The following is a 19,974-nucleotide window of genomic DNA, read 5'->3' as shown; positions in this document are numbered from 1 at the left end:
GAAATTCAAACCCTCTTTCCAGGTGAAAACAAAGGAACGCATTCTTATGGCCCCCTCCCCCTAAACATGGATGACCCCTCTTATGACCCCAAAGTAATGCTTGTCCCATTACCAGACACGCTTTTTAGGGTGGGACTTATGCCCAGTTTTCAGACGACAGCGAGGCTGGGAGGGTTGAAGCCCCCTCGGCCAGTGGGAGGCGGGGCTAGGCTTGGTGCCCAGGTCCGTGTGACCGCACAGCCCCAAGCTGTCTGTGAGGTAATCAGGAGGGTCATGAATACTGGGAGTATTTTCACTGATGAGGAAAGAAGGCTCCAGGAGTTGGAAACTTGCCTAGAGTCACTCAGCTGACTCGAACCAGTTTTTGATGCCAGGCTCAGGGTCTTACCCCACCTGCCTGAACACCGGGCCCTGGCAGACGATGTGCTCCAACCTTTGCTCCTAAGTGCGGTCTCTGTTGTAGTGCAAAGCTGTCAGGGATGCAGGGCCCTGGGCACCCCTGGACCTGCTGAATCAGAATCTTCCTGGTGACTCGTGGGCATGTGGATGTTTGGGAAGCTTGGATTTTGATTTCCTCTGCAGGCCTCCTTAGGGTCAGAGGAGCAGGGTGCATCTTGTGGGATTCCTCCTGCTGTCACTGGGTTTTCTGTCGTGCTCTCTTGGCGGAGGGTCTGTAAGACAACACAGGTCCCATTCCGGTCCACCTAAGTCTTTGAGTCTCCCTATGGCTCAGAGACCACCTAACTGCCAGTGCTGGGAAAACCACAAAAGGAAGGTGGGTGCTGGTCCCAGGTGCAGGGAGAGACTGGGCAAAGTGTGTGATGGGAGCTCAGGACATGGCGAGGACCCAGGCGAGGGAGCCAACAACCCAGGGCAGAGGGTGAAGCCCAGCAGGCGGCCTTCAGGATGTCCTGCTAACACCTATGGATGCCTCCTTGCAAGGACTCTGAAAAAATAATTCCAGAGAGGACATTGGCTAGGTCTCCAGAATAAAATATGACAACAGTTACACCAGCCATGAATCACTATCCATAGAGGGCCCGGCAAAGGCTGGGGTGCTCCAGGCCACGCTGCATCGTGGCAACTGCTACTCCTAATGTACAGAAGAGGGAAGGACAGCTCAGAGATGCCAAGGGCCTTATTGCCGGCCTCACGGCGAGTGAGCGGCAGTGCTGGGGCGCGAACCCAGTTCCAGAGGCTCCATGTCTGCACTATTCCGTGCCCTCAAAGCCCTGAGGGCTTAGGCTCCAGAACCAGTTGCCATGAGAGCATGAGCTTGCAACAAATGTTAGCTCTCATGATCATAACGAGCAAGCGACTTCACTGTGACTCTGAAGATAAGAGAGGCCCAAGGATCCCGTCTAGGGCTCGTGAGTGTGTGTATGTGAGGTGGCTGGAGGGCACGTGAGCCTGGAAATGTCCTGGCCAATTCCCCACTGGCAGCGTGGAGGAGGGAGTGGGCCTTTCCGCCATCTTGCAGAAGTTCCAGAGGGAGATCTTGGAGAGACTTCTCCATGGGATTTCTCGCCGCCCTGCTGGGACTGTGGGTGGCAGAAGCTACTGGAGGTTAGGCCAGGGCCTGATTTTTTTTTAACTTTAAAGTTTATTTTTTATTTTTTAAAAGATTTTATTTATTCATGAGACACAGAGAGAGGAGAGAGAGAGAGAGAGAGAAAAGAGACACAGGCAGAGGGAGAAGCAGGCTCCATGCAGGGAGCTCGATGTGGGACTCGATCCTGGGTCTCCAGGATGACACCCCAGGCTGCAGGTGGCACCAAACCGCTGTGCCACCAGGGCTGCCCCAGGTCAGGGCCTGATTGATGGGCCACGGTCAGCTCCGTCTTCTTCTAGTGCAGGGTGAGCAGATGTGGGAAAAGGACTGACTTGGTGTCAGGAACTGAGTAGGGTGCATGTCACACATCGTTCCACTTAATCCCCGCACCCCCTGAAGTGGGCACTGAGATTCTCAGGAGGAACATGCAGAGGCCGACCCTGGGACTGAGCCAGAAAGCGAGGGTTTGGGTGTGTCCCTGTGGTCCTGAGCTCTCACTCAGCTTCTTGAAAAAGTGCACCAAACGAACCACTTTTCAGGTCTTTAACTATTCTTATGGATCCAGGAAATAAGTCTAAGGCCTAAGGAGTCCTGGCTCTACTGCAGGTTAGCTAACCTTAGAGATAACCCATCTGCCCATAACCCTGCCACACACTTTTAGCAGCGCAACATTTGCTAAGTCAATAGGACAGATGGGCTGGTAACTTGGCTGCAGTCAGAGACATGGTGGAGACCAGTCTTCCTCCAACTGTGATCCACCTCAATATTCCTAGGCACTTGCTAGTTCTGTCAGTGTACTAAAATGGTCTTCATTTAAATTTTTAAAGACCCACTTGTTTTCCCTGGTTATAAAAACTTTCTCTTTGCTGTGATAACTTGTAAAGGCCAAAATGTCACAGAAAGAGGCTTTAGATTTTATAGGTGGGAGTGTCTCACTGGACACTACCAAAATATTTGGGGGAGGTTGACAGTATTCTTCCCCTTTGGTGGTATAAACGCTCCGTGTGGGAAGACCCAGCACCCATGAATTCCCCAGATGCCCAGGCATTTTGACTCCTATAAAAGGGCTGTCAGGTTTTTGAGACTTCTTTGTCGAGTCCCAGGATTTCAGTAGGCCAGCCTTCTCCTTCTCCAACCCTCCGGGGACTCCAAGCCAGAGGAAGAGGAGGCAGGGTTGAGAACTCACAGGAGGAAGAGGGGAAAAGCTACCTGAGGTGAAGCTGGAAAAACAAGCCAGTTTGAGATGGGTTTTCTACTGAGCATAAGTGTGGGCTGCAGAGAATGACACAGGGCTATGATCCACAGTGATGAAGCAAAGCCCAAGAGACTCCAAAGTGGCTGTAAAATCTGCCTTCGTCTGCTTGAGTCGTGGATGGTTTTCTTTTTTTTTTTTTTTTTAATTTTTTTTTTTTTTTTTATTTATGATAGTCACAGAGAGAGAGAGAGAGGCAGAGACACAGGCAGAGGGAGAAGCAGGCTCCATGCACCGGGAGCCCGACGTGGGATTCGATCCCGGGTCTCCAGGATCGCGCCCCGGGCCAAAGGCAAGCGCCAAACCACTGCGCCACCCAGGGATCCCTCGTGGATGGTTTTCAATGAACACACATCTATTGGCTGGATCCATGACTGTAAAACACGAAATCTGGGGTGATGGCTGCTGCTGGAAAGGAGGTGAGAAGGACAAGGGCCTGGGTGGTGCTGGAGAGGACCTTAGCTTTATCTGAAACGTGTTACCTCTCAAAGCAGAATTGGAAGCAAACAGAACATTGTCGACAGTTACTAACTCTGCTTCACCGGCGAGACTCAGGTATCTGCTATGTTATCCTTTGCATCTTCTTTCCACCTTGGAAGCCTACATGCCCCATGAGCTCCAAGCAGGTGGCCCCTCATGAGCAACCCAGGCACATGGTCGTAAAGTGCTCCTTCTCCGGATAAAAAGCAAAACACAGCCATCATGTGCTGAAGTACAAATTTAATAAAGCCGTTGATCACGTTTTAATCCCTAGGTTATCTATGAACAAAAACAAAACAAAAACCACCCCACAACTTTTTAGAGCCATCAAGAGCCATCAGGGTGTCAATGAACACCAACCATAAAGTACAGATTCAGTGTTTTAGTGCAATATTTCCAGCTGAAGAGAAAAATTTAAATGAAATTACAAACCACACCTCTCCTTGTTGAAAGAACAAATAAAGTTGATGTCAGAACTTAGCAACCACTCTCTCCATAGCCCCACACTGGCGGATCCTCAGGTCATCAGAGTCAAGACAGAAGCAAATGTCTTTGTGCAGGCTGACAGTCATCTGGGCCCCAGCCCAAATGTACAAACCTGCTCAGTGCGTGCATGAGCACACACACATGCTCAGAGGAGGTCCTCAGAGGAGGTCTTCAAAGGAGTCGAGTATTTAAAGTGGCAAATTCATAGAATCAGAGGTTGCTGACAAATTTTAAATAATAACAAATTCCTGTCTGTCTTTAAATTCCGTGTCATCTTTCCATCAAAGTAAAACAAACTCTGTTTTCCAGAAGCCTGGGGACCCTACTGGAGCCAGGCTGAGACCTGGGCAGGACATGGCACCCAGCTGCAACCCTCTGATGGGAAGCCATGGAGATCAGTTTCACCCACTTTGCCACCAACATGAAGATTTTTGCCGGAGGGTGCTTTGTGGCTCGGTAGAAAGTTGCACACACCCCTAGCCGGCTCCACAGAACAGAGGAGGGACCAGGCACTCCTGGCTTTGATCTTGGGGATGCAGGAGGAACTTGATGGGAGGGCGGGGGGGATGGCTGTCAACATAGACCACAGACACGGCCTCTGTCTCAATTCCCTGGATCTAGGATAATGTTCTCATGATAAGGGGGAAAAATGAGGGCAAAGGAGCACAATGGGTTGGAAGAGAAAATGAGTTAAAAAAACCAAAACCCCAAAAAACCTAACCCAGAGTCTCCTCGGCCCTTTGAGCTTCTGTAAGTATGAAGGGCTCCTGGTGCCCCATGCTGAGGAAAAATGAGTGGCAAGACCCAAGTTTCTCAGGATTTTCCCATCAACAGAGGAAAGCCAATGCCCGGCCGGGCTGGGTGACTCGGCTAGTGTTTGTTCCTTACTAGACAATGAGCAGGGCAAACAAGCAGGGGAGGAAGGCAGCTGCCCCCTTAGGAATCAGCAGGCTTTAGGGAAGAGCCAGCACCCACTGAAAACGGACCTGCTTTTAAGGGCCAGTGGGTTTTTTGTTTTTCCCCCCCAAAGCCAGGGTGCTAATGTGAACAGACGAGGCAGGATCAAGCCAGTGGAGGCCTCCTGGCAGCTCAGCCTGCTGAGGACTCAGAGCTTCTGAGGTGAGACGGGAGGAGACACTGCTGAGTGTGGAATGCGTGGTTTCAAGGTGGGGGCAGTGCCCCAAACTTCCTGGGCTCCACAGGCTTCCTGGCAGGCACCTCTGCTTCCCTGGGGAGCAGGTGAGCCTGACTGTGTGGAGAGAGGCCGCTGCAGACAGGACAGAGGCAGAGACTTTGTCAAGTGCATAGAGGCTTGGCCAGCCCTTACCTGAGTAAAGAGTTTTCAGAGACGGAAGGAGAGCATCTCACCCATAGTGGGCTTTGTGCATTTAGGACCGAATCATGAAAACTGCTCTGGACCCTTGGAGTTCCTGGGACTTGTTCACGCACAGCTCATTCAGAAAGTTAAGGAAAGAAAAGACTCACCAGAAAACCAAACTATCAAGAGAAGGCTCTCTGTGGTCACTGGCCTGGGCTTTAGGCCCCAGAAAGCAGGAGAAAAGGACCAGCGCTGGTGAAACCTGGAGGTTTATTCTCAACACCCTTCCCATCAGTGTCACCTGGAGAATGCAATGCTATGTAGTCGTCACGTGCGTCCCAAGTTGTTGAGGCCACACGGGAGTCTCATGGCTATAGAGAGTAAGAGGTCACCTGGCTTGTCGGTCACCCACTCCCAGGGCGACGCTGTCCCTCTGGAGCTGAAGGTTCCTGGGCTCCCAGGAGCCAGCCAGGGAAGGTGATGGGAGTGAGGGCTAGGAGAGCTCGAAGCCCGTGTTCATGCTGATGGCGTACCTCAACTTCTCCCGGAGAACGCTCTTCTTGCTGTAGTTGGGCAGCTTGAGCAGGTTGAAGCAGGTGGAGGAGGTGGGCAGCCGGCCACCTGGCTCCCGCTTGCGGATGGTGAAGAAGCCCCGGAGGACACTGCCCAGGGTGTCCCCAGTGTCCTGTAAGCACACACCACGGCCTTGGTTGGGAGGCACCTGGCTTGGGAGCCTGGGTGGGTGCCAAAGCGGGCGACCCAGGGGAGGACCTGGCTAGCCCTCGGGGCTGAGCAGAACACTGGGCTGGTGAGTGTGCCCCTAGCTGCCTGAGGCCAGCCCACAAAGGGAAGACAACTGGTCTTGAGTGGTGAGTGCACAGAAGCAGCCCCAGCGGCCCAGGCCTGCATGGGGGACTGCTGTGTTAGCTAAGTGCTCAGAAAGGGGGCCTTCTGGATAGTTATTGGTTAACCAATTTTCAAAGAGCCAGACTACTGCAAACATACTTTAGGTACAAAAACACATCTAAATGCAGCCTCCCATTGCCTCTTGCAAGTGCTATAGCCCACAGCAGACTATAATATGGGGCAGCCTTCCTTAAGTAAGGGGGCTGAGGGTTATCTAGAGTCACATCAGGGACCCGGAGCCCAGGCTGCAGCATCCTGAAAGGCAGCTAGGCTCAGAGGCTGCTGGGTTTTTGCAGGAGGGGGAGAGGGGCTGAGACATTTTTAACAATGGCTACTATTCGAGCACCCCTTCCACAACGTATGATAACCCGAGCCATTTGTTCTCCCTTACAGGTGAGGAAATGAAGTGGCTGGCCAGACATGAAGGAGCAGCAGGTGGAGGGCTGGCACTCAAGCTTTGCACCTGCCCCACTCCTGAGCCAGTGTCCGTATCACTCTCCCACACCGCCTCTCAGACCTGGAGCCCAGGCCAGCCCATTAGCTACTAAAACCACCCAGGTACCTTTCCTGAGGGAGTCAAGAGAAAGGGCCTTCTGAGAGGACTGAGGCCCCCGAGCAGCCCAGGTCATCCTCTACGGGACCAACTGCTCCCCTGGCTGGAGGGCTGTGGAACCTTCTCGACTAGAAGGTGCCCCACCCTGCCCTGTGGACACAGACTGGGTGAAGGCTTCAGCCAGGGGGCACAGCAAACCAGCCCTGAGAGCGGCTGATGTCCCCCGGTAGCGGCAGTACCTGATCATCTGACACTTCAACACAGCGGATGGAGAAAGGAGGCTTGAGGTAGGCAAATCCCAGGAGCGGGGGCCTGGAGCAGCTGGTCACAAACTGCAACGCAAAGCAGGTGGGGGGACAGAGTGGGGGTCTCGTTTCCTCAGCAACAGGCTCCTTACAGGCGAGCCACATTTTCTTTTGCTTTCTCCAGTCACGGTATGACAGGAGGGTGACAACTGGTACACATCTCACATTTCTCTTAAGGGCATGGCTCTTGAAGGTGAAAACCCATGAAAACCCCACCAGTGGATGTGACCAGTCACTGGTGTGTGTCAGCCCAGGGGCTGGTGGAGAAGGTGCAGCTGAAGAGGTCCAGGGAACTGATCTCCTGTGGGACTGGCATGCAGGTCCCTGCTTAGAGAGATGCCATGCACGAAAGCACTGCGGGGAGGGAGACTTGGCACAGGAGAGAGGGTGTGCAGGTGCATTCCCCTGACCTGGCCTGCCAGCTTCACAGAGCAGTTTCTGTGAGCCTGGCTCCTGGGGCCCCCCCTCTGACAGACGAATCTGTCCTCAGCATGCGGACAACAACCCAGTCTCCAGCGCCTGCAAGGCTGAGGGGCACACCAACACACCCAGCACCCAGAATAGGGCCTGTGGGCAGCCAGCCATGCTCCCTTGCTAGACTCTTGGGATGCCTTGCACCTTTCAGATGGCAGCATCTGTTATTTCCTCACACGATAGCTCGTGTCTGCATAGAGGAATTGGACCAATTTAGAAATCCAAGTGATAAACTATTTACTTTTTAGAACTGAACATCAGCTGAAAAATGCTGTCCCTTTTCCAGGGGATGCATGGACCCACTACTCACACTAGGCTGTGCTTCAAAATTCCACGGCAAGCTGAGTGTTTGGGTCTTAACATAAATACTACCATTTAAACTGTGTTCTAAATGGCAGTGAGAATCCTGAGGGCATCCAAATAGGTTTCAAAACACATTTTAACAGGTTTCAAAAACCACTTTTATACAAAGTATTGGTGTTACTATCTAGTACGTTTTATCTCCCACCAGCCAAAGCACAGCAGCAGCTCCTATTAAGAAGGCAGGGCTGAGCACTGTGCTGAGTGTTCTGGGACCTGGCCTCATCTAATTACTCCAGAGAAGCATGTGATTCGTTTTTGTTTTTGTTTTTTTTTAAAGATTTTATTTATTTATTCATGAGAGACACACAGAGACAGAGAGGCAGAAACACAGGCAGAGGGAGAAGCAGGCTCCATGCAGGGAGCCTGACGTGGGACTCGATCTCCGGTCTCCAGGATCACAACCTGGAGCTGAGCTCCAGGCTGAAGACAGTGCTAAACCACTGAGCCACCCGGGCTGCCCGATACACTCTATTTTAAGGATGACAGAGCCAGCAGAGCCAGTGCCTATCCCAATTGAGGCTGCTCAGACCTACTGCATGCCACAAGCCACAGCTGGTCAATGGAAGGAGTAGTGCTTTCACTCTCCTGGGACAGGAAGAACAGAGGGCATGGGAAGCTGCCATCTGCTATTGTTACATCTAAAGAATGCATAGTCAGGTCCACTCCTGTATAAAACTTGTGTCTTCCACCTGACTCTGGGGCCTGTCCGAAGGAACCGCAGGTCTGGCCACCAGCTATCCAGAGACACAAACATGTCTGCTGTGTGGGAAAGATGGTACACAGGAGACATTGGCTCTCTCTTCTTTCTAGGAGGGGCAGGGTGAGTACAGTTTTACAGGCTGCAGGGAGGGTTATGCCTATACAAGAGGCACTGCTGGAAAAATGGAATTGATTCTCTTAAGAATCAATTTCTGGAATTACGTCCACCTGCCTACCCCAAGTCCTTTAAAACCTGTAGGGATGACCCAGGAATTGCTGCATCTGTGAGTGGGGGGCCTCCTTGATGGGAATGACCTCTCCTCAGAATGAAAATCCAAAGAGAAACAAAACCTACTGCCATTTCAACTGGTGGTGATATTGTTTGTGTTGTTTTAACAACCAAGGTCACTGAAGACCATTCTAGAAACCCAAATGTCCAAAGGAAAATATTTCAAGGCACTTAAATTTACTCCCAGAATATGGTGACACATTCATGAGAAAATACCAAATAGAAGAGCAGGTGGCCAAGTGATGATTCCATCTTTATAAAAATACACAGGTATGTAACACATACACAGACAAGTATATATGTCATCCAGGGTCCTGTAAGATGCTTTGTCAATGTCAGGCATGGGCACCAACACAGTGGCATTGGTGAAATGTTTTGAACTTTTACAACCTTAAAGACACTGGTATGAAGGAACTGGTTAACTGGTTAACAGAGTGGCTGTACTCTGCAAAAATACACATTGCTATCAGCCTACTCAATCATGCATGTTTTCTTGGCACATTGTATGTGTTCATGCTTCACACTACTGAGGAAAGGGGTACATAGAGCCAGTCCCTGGAAGGTAGGAATGGAGACTGTGCAAAAGTTTGCTTGTCTGGGGGCGCCTGGCTGGCTCAGTCAGTGGAGCACGTGACTCCTGATCTTGGGGTTATAAGTTTGAGCCCCATGTTAGGTGTAGAGATTACTTAAAAAAAAAAAAAAACCCTTAAAAAATTCTGCTTGTCTGTGTTTTGAGGTAATGAACACCATTTACTTCTGTCAGGAAGGAAAAAATGGGATATGAGCAAGGCTGGCATCAATGAAGGGGAAAGCAGAGTGCTGAGCTCAACTGACTCAGGCCCATGTAGGCTAGTTTCTGCAGAGCGCTACATAGCAGCCTCCTGCTGCACCTCGAGCCTGTCTGGTTGCTGCATGACCTACCAGGTAGGGTGGCCTCTGGGAAAGTATATGCTGATGATATGAGGTCCTCTTGATCATTTTGTTTTTCCCCCCAATGTAAATGCTTACATCAAGTGGCCTCTAGGTTTAGGAGAACATCTATGAACACACATATAGGTAACATAAAATACCTTCAGAAACATTGCTCTCTCGTCAGGTGTGAAGTCGGAGGCCAGAATATCCCAGAGCCAGATGATGACTCTGTGACTTCCATGAAATCCACCGTAGTACACCGTGTGCTTCCTGAAAACAGTGCAGACGAGGGGCTCAGTCACACATTCCAATGAGTGCTCACAGAACCAGGCAGCAACGGAATTGAGACAAGTGGCACAGCGAACCCTGGCAGGCAAGGGTGATTTCTGACTTCTCTTAAAGGCAGAAGGTCATGCCTTCATAACCCACGTCCCTGGAAGCTACGTGAGTGGGGAGCTCAAGAACTGACCCTGCTATTCCCGAATAGGAGCCAACAGGAGCTCCTACGTTGCCATTTCCCGGAACTCTGGAGAGCCCAGCAGTCCTTGAGACCTGCTTAGTCTCTACTTCTATGTCTCTCAGGAAACAAGTGGTTGAGTTTTTATTCCAGAGCAATTCACCTGGTGATCAGGGAGGAATACACTTGGGGGTGGGCTCCTGAAACAAAAGGAGCCCAGCAAGGGAGCAGCTTGCTTTCCAGGAGACTCAAGATTTCACCTCCCCACCTCCCACCTCACTGGCTTCTTACTTTAAATCTTCCAGATCAATCTCAGCATTGTCACCGGAGATGAGACGCTGTAGCTCAGGGGTTGAGAACATCCGGGTCCACTCGGGCTTGATAATGGAACGGAATCCACTAATGAGGGCAGCTGTCTGGTTTTTTATTTGAGTGTGCATCCGAAAATGTGCCATCAGATGGATGTAGCTAATCCTGTTGCCGACAGGAGAAAACAATGGGAATTAACAGGCCAGGCTGGGCTGTTACCAGCAGGCTGAAAGAGGAGTCCAGTAATTTCTGGACCACTTCACAAAAACACAAGTGGTACTAGGGTGTTTCACCAGAGCTATGACGCTGATGATGATGGTGATGCTAGCTAACCTTTCTGAATGGCATGCTGTGTGCCACTGTGGTATGCACCATGCATTCAACGGCATTACTTCATTCACTCTTCCCCTAAAACCGGTGGGTCAGACATCAGGGAATACTCCACTGTACCAAGAACCCAAGTGAGATATTCTCCAGGTAAAGAGAAGGTTCTTCTTCAGTACAAAGGGTGCTTTTTGGACTTTTATTTAATTTCATCTGATTAAGAGAGAATTCAGTCCTCCAATAAGTTTTAAAGTGGAGAAAAACTGATTTCATGATGAAACCTTAATCAAAGCCTTGCTAATATGTACCAAGATTCCAAGCCATGAAAAGCCTGCTGGAAGTTGTGACCAAATGCAGCTGGCTTACGTTTAGGTTCAATGGGGAAGTCAAGAGTGCTAACACTGGTTCTGAGCAGATGATCTACTGGGCCTCCTTTCCTGAGCACCAAAACCTCATCTACAACTGTATAATACAATGCAAACCTTTCAAACACGTTAAAGCCAGGCTTGCTAGCATTGCTGATTTCTTAGCAAAGAACCTGAGCCCAGCCCAGGTATAATTCCCCAAATCCCAAATTAGCAGAGTCCAAATAAAAATTTTACCCCACTATGTTCAGATCTGAGTTACTGACCTTGAAAATGTGCCTATTTAAAAAAATGATTCGGCAGCAGACTCGCACACTGAAATGCTTAAATAGGATTCTCTCTCCATTATTGCTACTCCTGTCATGTACGCTTTGAAGCAGGTTGCTGATACCGTTGCATTTTATCAAAACCTTCCCCACTTAATGGCCCCCAGAAAGCGCAGATCAAATATCACCCCTAGGGCAGCCTGGGTGGCTCAGCAGGTTAGTGCTGCCTTCAGCCCAGGGCGTGATCCTGGAGACCTGGGATCAAGTACCACGTCGGGCTCCCTGCATGGAGCCTGCTTCTCCCTCTGCCTGTGTCTCTGCCCTTCTCTCTCATTCTCTCTCTGTGTCTCTCATGAATAACTAAATAAAATCTTTAAAAATATATATATATCACCCCTAAAGAGGGCAGAACTGGCATTTCAAGGCCTTTTAAGTCCATCTGTCTAACTGAATCCCCTTGCTCTTATGCTAAGCTTTTTGTTGAGAATGTTTAAGAGTTTGTGAAGCAGCTTTCCAGACAGGTCTCCAGGCAGGACAGGAGTCTCACTCCAGCACAGGCTGCAATGACCTGCTGCCTCCGGCTGTGATCTTTGCTACTTCTACTATCACCCTCAGGCCATCATGCCTAGCAAAAACACAGCCGATCTGGGGGTGGCAGGCTCTATGTGACATGTCACATATCTGACATTGGTGACGTTCACTGTTCTCATCTATTAATACCCCCTTCTTTGGGCCAGACATCCTGAAAGGTATTTTACATGCAAGACCTTACAGAAGCTCTCCGAAGGGATGGTTCTAGGCACACGGCAGGCAGCAATAGGATACACCCCTCCTCTGACACCCCCAGGCAGCACCTCCCAACCTGAGCTCCCAGCTCTTTTCTCAGTTGTCCAACTAATGCCTTGTAGCCAGGAGTCAACACTGGTGTCTTTCATCCAAGAGGAGAATCTGGCCTATTCTTTGGACCACAGTGACAGTCTAAATAAAAGCTCCACAAGCATGCAGGCTGACCCAACCACCTGAGCCGAGAGGGGCAGGATGTTCAGGAACACCAGGCTGCAACGTGCATCTGATCCAAATGACTCACCAGGTGGGACTGAGCACTCACTTGTCACTGGGAGAGTGATGCTCAGATTAACAGTTCAGATGCTCAGCTGAGCCTGGCGGCAGGAGAAGATTGATAGATTGACAAAAGGGCCAAGATCTACTCCTCATGCCAGGTTCTACTGTTTTAATTAGGTGAGAATAGTGCAGGTGGAGACAGTGCATTGAGGAGTTTTGCTTCTCAGGACCAAAGAGGTTGACATTTATGATAGATTTCTAAAAGCCTGTTATCTGTGACAATGGCTGCCGGGCCTCAGAGTCTCCCCACGTCTAAGGACCTGTCTGTGGCATTTGAATTCATCACTGTGTCTTCTCAAGAACAGTGTTTTATACAACTGCCACATGCTATCATTCCAGAATGATCTGCCCCTCCAAGGTATCTTTCCGCCTCTGTGCCCTCTGGGTTCAGGACTACGTGCTTGAGCGGCTCAGAATCCATTTGTCTGCATCTCGAACCGTCATTAAATCCCTAGGAACACCGTGGCCTGGGTGCCTCTGACCTTAGATGTGCTGCTGCAAAAAATAAATTGTCAATTCTTATTTTGCAAATCGAATTTAATACAATTTTGGCCTATGAACTGTAACCAGTAAATTCCATTATGATATTTATGGCCTCTTTCTACTTCAATCTATCTTAATAAATTCTCAAAGTAAGACCAGAGAACCAGAATGAAGTCTTTTCAAGTGCTGACCTTAAAAATCTAATTGCTATACTCACTTATTTTCATTCGTAACAGGAATGGTCTTCCCTCCAGGAATCAGTTCATGGCAAACAAGCTGGGGGAGAAGACGGGGACCAATTACTCGAGAGAATTCTAATGGGGAAATAAGGCTTTCCGAAGATGAAAGGGCCTGATGCCAACGTCCATAATAACTACAGAATGAAGACGGAACATGTTTGGGAATAATCATTTTCACAAGAAGCCAGGGCTTAAATATCAACAAGCAGACCTAGCACAATCAATATGGAAGGTTTTTTTTCTCATTTGATCCTCATTGAGACATTTGTACTGAGGCTTCAAGATGCTGTGGAAGGGACCATATTAGCATTTATGAGCACAGTATGACGGTTAAATAAATGTTAGTACAATCGTACCCTAGAATGTTGTACAGCTATTACAAAAATATGATGAAAATGTGTATTTGCTGAGAAGGTGAGGAAAAAAAGATTATATAATAACATTAATGGTATGATATGATTTCTGGAAAAAAAAAATTATGTACAAACCCAGGGAGAAAAGTCTGAAGAAAAACAAACCACACATTAACAGTGGCGCTCTCCTGGCACTGCCACTGAAATGGGTTTCTTCATCTTTGTGCTCATCTTATAGCTGAATCTGTGGTTATTTAGCAATTTACATTTTTATTGTCAAAAGAGAAAATTATCAGGAGGAAGGCTCAAAACCTGATTAAAGATTTGAAAACCATAGAATCAAGCATTTTCCCTCAACTTCAGGACTTTCTGGGGGTCACCTAAAAATCAAAGAATGCAAAATTTTAAAGCTTATTTTAACAGAAATACTATTAATAGAATATCCTGGGTCTCTAATGATGAAGACAGGAGTGATCATGGCCTCTAGTCCCACCGCTGGCAACACCTTGGGGCAACTGGAGGATTTTAAAGTTGGAAGGGCATTTGGCAAGCCCCCTACTTGGTGTTTCCTGCAAAGGGCTCCAGGGAGTGCCTTGTCCATGTCCTATTACTTGGAGAAGTGTACTGGGGGAAGGTGGAGGTCAGCACAGCTATACTACATTCTTCCCTCACAGGCTCCTCCTCAGAATGCTCACACACCGGTGTGCTAGGGGCTCTCTGGAGAGTGGGGCCTGCAGGCATTCATAGAGTCATAGAGTGTGACTTTTGTACCAGTCACACAAGGTACATTTGTGAAACAAGAGAACTGGGGCTCAGGGAGACTGAGTGACCTCTCAGAAGTGATGCAGGCTTGGCTCCAAGAAGCCAGTTCTGCACTATGAAGCTCCAGGTTGGGTTTCTCCCAGTCTTCAGGCTACAGAAGCACGGAGGCTCAGGAAGGTGTTCGCTGGGACATAACTGGAGGGCGCTGAGGGCACTTTGGGGAAAAGCCAAGACAAAAACTCTGGGAGGAGACTCCTCTGCTACCACAGTATCCAGGATCTTTTCTTCCTGCCCCGCTCTTTATGATAAACAAGAGCAAGGACTGGTTTCTGTTCGAGGCACTTGTCGGGTGGCTTCTTCCCCTCTCCAAGTCACAAGTCTTGGTGTGTGACAGCTAATCCTCACCATGGCAACGAAAAGCAATGTTACAAATGGGGAATTAGAGCTTCCATCAGGAATGACCTAAAGTGCGATCTAAGCAAAGCAGGGTCTCTGTGGGGAGCTCTCCAAGGGCCAAGCAGGCAAAGGCCAGGTCAATTGGGAACAGAAGGGGGAACGCCCCCCGCCCCCCCTTGCTGGGGAGGTAGGAGTAGGGGGATGGACAAGGGAGCCAGACACAAAAGGACTGCCAGCCTCGGTTTGCAGACCTTCTGGGGAAAACACCAAGAGTGGGGCAGGTACCAGGAAGCCAGTGGAGGGCAGCAAAAAATTGCTCTGCCATAGATGCCAACCTACCTGACCCATAACGTCCTCGTCATATGACAGAGTCAGGCCCAGGTCAGCGATGTCCCCGTCGTACCGCTAATGCAACAGAGAAGAGGCAAGTGTTGGGACCCAGGAAGGCCATATCCTTGAAAGCTTTAACACTTCCTGTCCTACACAGTGCTGCATGGGCAGGACCGCTATGGCTGCCACCCAGCCTGAAGCAAAGGGAAAGGCCACTCGTCACCATGAAGAAGTAGGAATGCCCAGAAGGGGACATAGGGGACTATAGTGGCTACAGAGCAGCCCCTGTGCCATAGCAGGAGATCACCTTCTAGAACGCAAGAACCCTGAGGCCTTCACTTCACTGAGTTTACGCCAACCTGCAGCTAAGCCCTCCGCCATGCCACACTGACCTTAATGGACGTGAGGTTTTTATAGAACTCGGAGTCCAGTGAAGGAAGCTCATCCACAGAGCTGTAGAAGATACTGTGGTGGTGCCCGAGCAGCTGGCTCAGGAAGAAGGATGCGAAGGGCACGTCTACCACAATTCCCTGTGAGAGGAGACACAGAAGCTTGCTGTCTGCCACGCAGGACCCCATCTCAGTGTCCTCGTCGGTGTGGCTTAGGCAGCAGAGGGGATCCGAGGGCACCAATGACACATCTCTAGGGGCGTCCTAAACTTTCCATGTGGAGACCAGGACCTCCCACCACTTAAACACCATCAAGTACCTCCACAGCACACCACAGCACAGCAGTTAAGGGCACAGGATTTGGAGTTGCACAGCTCAGAGATCAAATCCCAGCTGCACTGCTGCCTGGCTACAGGATATGGGCTCTCTCCTCTGCAAATGGGGACCAGCACGGCTATCCAGTTTTAAGGATTTAATGAGCAGGATGGAGAGGAACACAAAGCATAGGATCTCACATGAAGACAGAGCAGGAGGAAGCCTCCAGGAGAAAGACCGATCTAAGCTAGACGTAAGGAGTACAAGCTCTCTCATACAAGGTCCATGGGCATGCCCCAGGGAGGGAACACAGAGCTTTCTAGCCACAGCACAGTGTGCAAGGATTGAGGCCAAAGAGTCAGGTAGGGCCAGATCAGGAGGGGCCTCCTGAGCCTCCTAGGGTCTATACTGTATCCGGAGGGCAGTGGAGAGCCCTAAGAGGGCTCTAGGTAGGGAAATGCCAGGTTTGTATTTGACATGGAGAATGGACTGGAGAAGAAAGACAGGAAGCAGAAATACAGCAAGAAACCACTGCGTAACACTGGGGAGAATGGACAGATTGTTCTAGGTGGGGACAAGTATGCAAGTCAGAGAGATTTAGAAGGGACAGGAGTTCAGGCTCGATGACAGCCTGTCTCAGAGGATCACAAGGGTTACATGAGTTAATGCATGCTCCTCTTCACTCTGGGCCCAGCATGTCCTAATTTCTCTCTGTGCTGTTACTGCTGGAGAGGGAGGAGACAGACACCAGGTCCAGGAAATGTGGAGCACATTCACAGAAACCATGAAGTCAGGCTTCCCTGCTGGCCCAACTCTTCTGGGTATATCACAGCTACATGTTTAAAAGAGAAATATGGCATATGGCCAGGTAGATACTCATGGGAATTTTTTTTTTTTTAAAGTGGGAATCAACTGAGAAATGGTTTCCACTTTGCAGATGTGGAAAGAAAAGCACAGCAAAGGATTCCAGGACCCCCAACCAGTCCAGGGCAGGAGGCAGCCTGAGAGAGCCTGGGCAGGGATACAGATGGGGGACCTGACTGCACCCTGGCCAGGGTCTGAGGCCATGGTTAGAGGATGTTTATTCAGAGAGAATGAGTATGCTTGCCCCACATGGCCTCTCTCCCTGTCTCCTTCCCTCCCTCCATTTGCCCCCCAACCCCTGCCTCTGCCTGCCTTCTCCAGAGTTTGTGATAGGTGGGAGGTGAGTGCTGCTCAGGCAGTTCTGGAGCTGTGAAGGTCCCAAGCTCCTGCTGCAGCTTTACTTCTTGCCTGGGAGGCAGGACCCTTAGAGCAGGGACCAAGTGCTACCAGGTGGGAGTTCCATCAGCTCGGCTTGTAGTGGACATGGACCAAGAGCTGTGTGGGCATTACCCGGAGCCTACACAAGTCCATGCCACCCTGACCACATGAGACTGAGGTCAGGAGGTCTGACCACAAGACACACCACAGGAGGTGTCTTACCAGTATTAGCTCACTATCTAGAGCAACGTAATAATGTAGCTTTTATGATCCCTAATTTCTCTGAGGAGAACAAGGGCCTACAGAAATAAAAGCTACCTGAGTGCATAGTCACACAGCTAGCCGAGAAAGACCAGTCTCGACCAGGAGCTGGGGGCTCTGTCCTGCTGTCCTGTTCTGGCTCGTAGGCAACGCCCTGACACCGTGGCTTGCTCTGAGGCACTCATACCAATAACAAAAGATTTAAAAACATTTCTAACAACTATTGCACCCCACAAAATGCTGTCCTCCTACAACTGGACCACGCTGGCCTGGGTTTGAAGGTGGGGTCTACTGCTTCACTAGCACTGAGGCTCTGGCCAAGTGACCTCTCTTGAAGCCTCAGTTCTGTTACACACAGGTAAATGGGACTGCAGCCAGGCCACAGGACTGGCAAGAGGATGAGATGACATACCACATGGGAAGCCCCCAATATTTCTGTCCAGTAATCTTGGGTACTGGTCTCTCTCTTGGGCTCCATCCTAATGATAGGTCTTCTACATGGCTGGGCCTGGCCATGACAACATGCACGAAGTAACTGGGATTTCTAACACCTTGTTTTCCCTTCCAGGGTGACGCTTGAACATGCCTACCTCATACACGGCCTTTCCCAGCATCTTGCCCACAAATTCGAAGAGCTGCAGGTAGTTCTCGTGAATGTAGGACGTGGGCGAGGGGTAGAGCCTCTCGTCCCCGCTGGTTGTCTGCAAGGAAGAATGGACAGAGGTGGGGAGGTTAAATGTCTTATAATGAGCAAGCCCAGCCCTTTGCTTCTCATTTGTCACTGAGAATTTGGCTGCAGTCAGCCCTACTCCTGCTCCCCGTAAATACCTTGAACAGATTGAGCGCTGGGTCGAATACCCTCTTGATGATTTCCTCCAAGAACTCCTTGAAAACACCATCCTGGTCAATGCCTGCCTCGTCCACCCCAAGGTCGTTGACGAACTTCACTCGGATCACGCCCTTCATGGCATGCTGGGACAGCTGCCGAAGTTGCTCATAGCCGTCCTGTCGAGGGCAGAATGGCAGCCCGTTAGGAGCAGGAGGCATTCTGCAAAACTCACAGCTGCCTCTCCAAGGCTCCAGCTCCCCTGTGAAGCCTTCCTGGCGTAATTACTAAACACGCAAGTCAGGATGTGGGGCGCAGGGATGGGAAGTTTTCACTTGCTTTTAAATGAGCCTGTTAAAAGGAGAACTCATTTTTGGGATGTGACTCCACTGCTCTGCTGCAAGGGGAGGCTGCCCTCGAGACGATGCAGAGCACTGAGACAGGGAAACCAGATAAGATGTGTTGTGACAAGCTATTGGTCATTAGACAAAGGATGGAAGTAACTGGGACAAGACCCCACCCTCTCTGCTTTAATGCAAAGAATAGCTTATTTAGCTCATGGTAAAAATCAGACCACTGGGAGATGAAAAATAAAAGTACCCCTCACCTCTCAACTCCTGGTATCTTTCCCCAGATCACAAAAGGCCTGGGTGAGTCAGGCTAAGGAATTTAGGGTTCCACCTGAGGGCAGTAGGGAACCACAGAAGAGTCCAGATAGGGAGAGACCTGACTGGCTCTCAGAAAGATCTTTGTTGGCAGCAGAGCAAATGGATGGCAGGGACAAGGGTGCAGGAGTGATGATGGGCTCGCACAAGGCAGGGGCAGTGGGGAGAAGCCTAGCACATCCCCTGTCCCCAGCTAGCAGCCGGCAGCCAACCTCTGAGGTACACAACCATCTAGCACCTCCCCCAGTCGTCGCTCCCCCCATGCAGAACTGGAGGACGTGACTTTAAGAGTTCTTATACTCAATCATCTTGTTTAGTCTGCCTCTCGATTCTAATCTGTTGAGGTCTTCAGGCGCCTGTCTCTGTTACCTAACATGTTCCTGGCATGTGGATGCTGATAAGAAAGCTGCTCAGGTTTTTGTTTTTAAAGATTTTATTTTAAACAGCTTTACTTATTTTTATTTATTTATGATAGTCACACAGAGAGAGAGAGAGAGAGGCAGAGACACAGGCAGAGGGAGAAGCAGGCTCCATGCAGGGAGCCCGATGTGGGACTTAATTCCGGGACTCCAGTATCACACCCTGAGCTGAAGGCAGATGCCCAACTGCTGAGCCACTCAGGCATCCCAGGTTTTTGAGGAGTGACTGTAAGAAGCAGGGCTAAACAAGACAGCTGCCAGGGAGGGATCTTTTGGTCCAACAGGAAAGGCCCCATCATGGCAGGGGCAACCTAGCTCCTTAGATGCTGTCATGCAAGCTGCAAATCAACTGCAATATCCTACTAAGGCCACCTGCAGGTCTGCCTCCTAGTCACAACTGTGGTACTGTCAGACATTCCACTAACACGAGACAGACCATCTCCAGGGCAGGCAGGTGGCTACTTTCTCACAAAGCACACAGGGCCAGCATGGCAAAATCTGCTTTGGAGAAACTCTTGACCATCTTCTTGCTGATCACACTACCCCAGTGATGCCAAGGACTGTCCCCCAGTGGCTCCTAACTTCATTCTGGGGTTAAGCTCCCAAGTTAGTGAGCTAGTAATGATCTCTGGAAGGCAGAGGACCCTGATTTTGGGCGTGTGGGCCTGAGAAGTGCTCTTTAAGCAGGTGGAAGTTTGAGAACACCAAGGAGATGGAAGAAGGGGAACACAGGAAGTCAGCATGCAGCTGCAGCAGAATGGTTAAACCATTCTACCTGCATTTACAGTAATTATCTTGGCACAGAGTCAGGGACCGGTGGAGAATTCTTAGCACCCTCTTGCTTGCCTGCAGGATTTCCTCC

The 19,974-nt window shown here is 50.0% G+C and overlaps 1 protein-coding gene across 2 annotated transcripts in view; it reads right to left on the bottom strand.

Annotated features, from left to right (window-relative positions):
- Positions 1-3,507: 3,507 nt before the first annotated feature.
- The window catches only part of UBE3B (ubiquitin protein ligase E3B), a 53,708-nt gene continuing 37,241 nt past the window's right edge, over positions 3,508-19,974 (bottom strand). For both annotated transcript variants that reach the window (XM_041728784.1, XM_041728785.1), the window contains 9 exons: positions 18,031-18,207; positions 17,793-17,903; positions 15,388-15,525; positions 15,005-15,070; positions 13,133-13,191; positions 10,338-10,520; positions 9,748-9,859; positions 6,787-6,879; positions 3,508-5,773 (listed from right to left, as the gene is read on the bottom strand). In XM_041728784.1, the coding sequence (XP_041584718.1) occupies positions 5,582-5,773; positions 6,787-6,879; positions 9,748-9,859; positions 10,338-10,520; positions 13,133-13,191; positions 15,005-15,070; positions 15,388-15,525; positions 17,793-17,903; positions 18,031-18,207 (1,131 nt within the window). In that variant the 3' untranslated portion in view covers positions 3,508-5,581. The remainder of the gene's footprint in view (positions 5,774-6,786; positions 6,880-9,747; positions 9,860-10,337; positions 10,521-13,132; positions 13,192-15,004; positions 15,071-15,387; positions 15,526-17,792; positions 17,904-18,030; positions 18,208-19,974) is intronic.

Source organism: Vulpes lagopus, chromosome 14 (genome assembly GCF_018345385.1).
Source record: "Vulpes lagopus strain Blue_001 chromosome 14, ASM1834538v1, whole genome shotgun sequence".
In the NCBI taxonomy this organism is placed as follows: Eukaryota; Metazoa; Chordata; class Mammalia; order Carnivora; family Canidae; genus Vulpes; species Vulpes lagopus.
The sequence above is the reverse complement of the archived record's forward strand: the minus strand, read 5'-3'. Positions and strand labels throughout refer to the sequence as shown.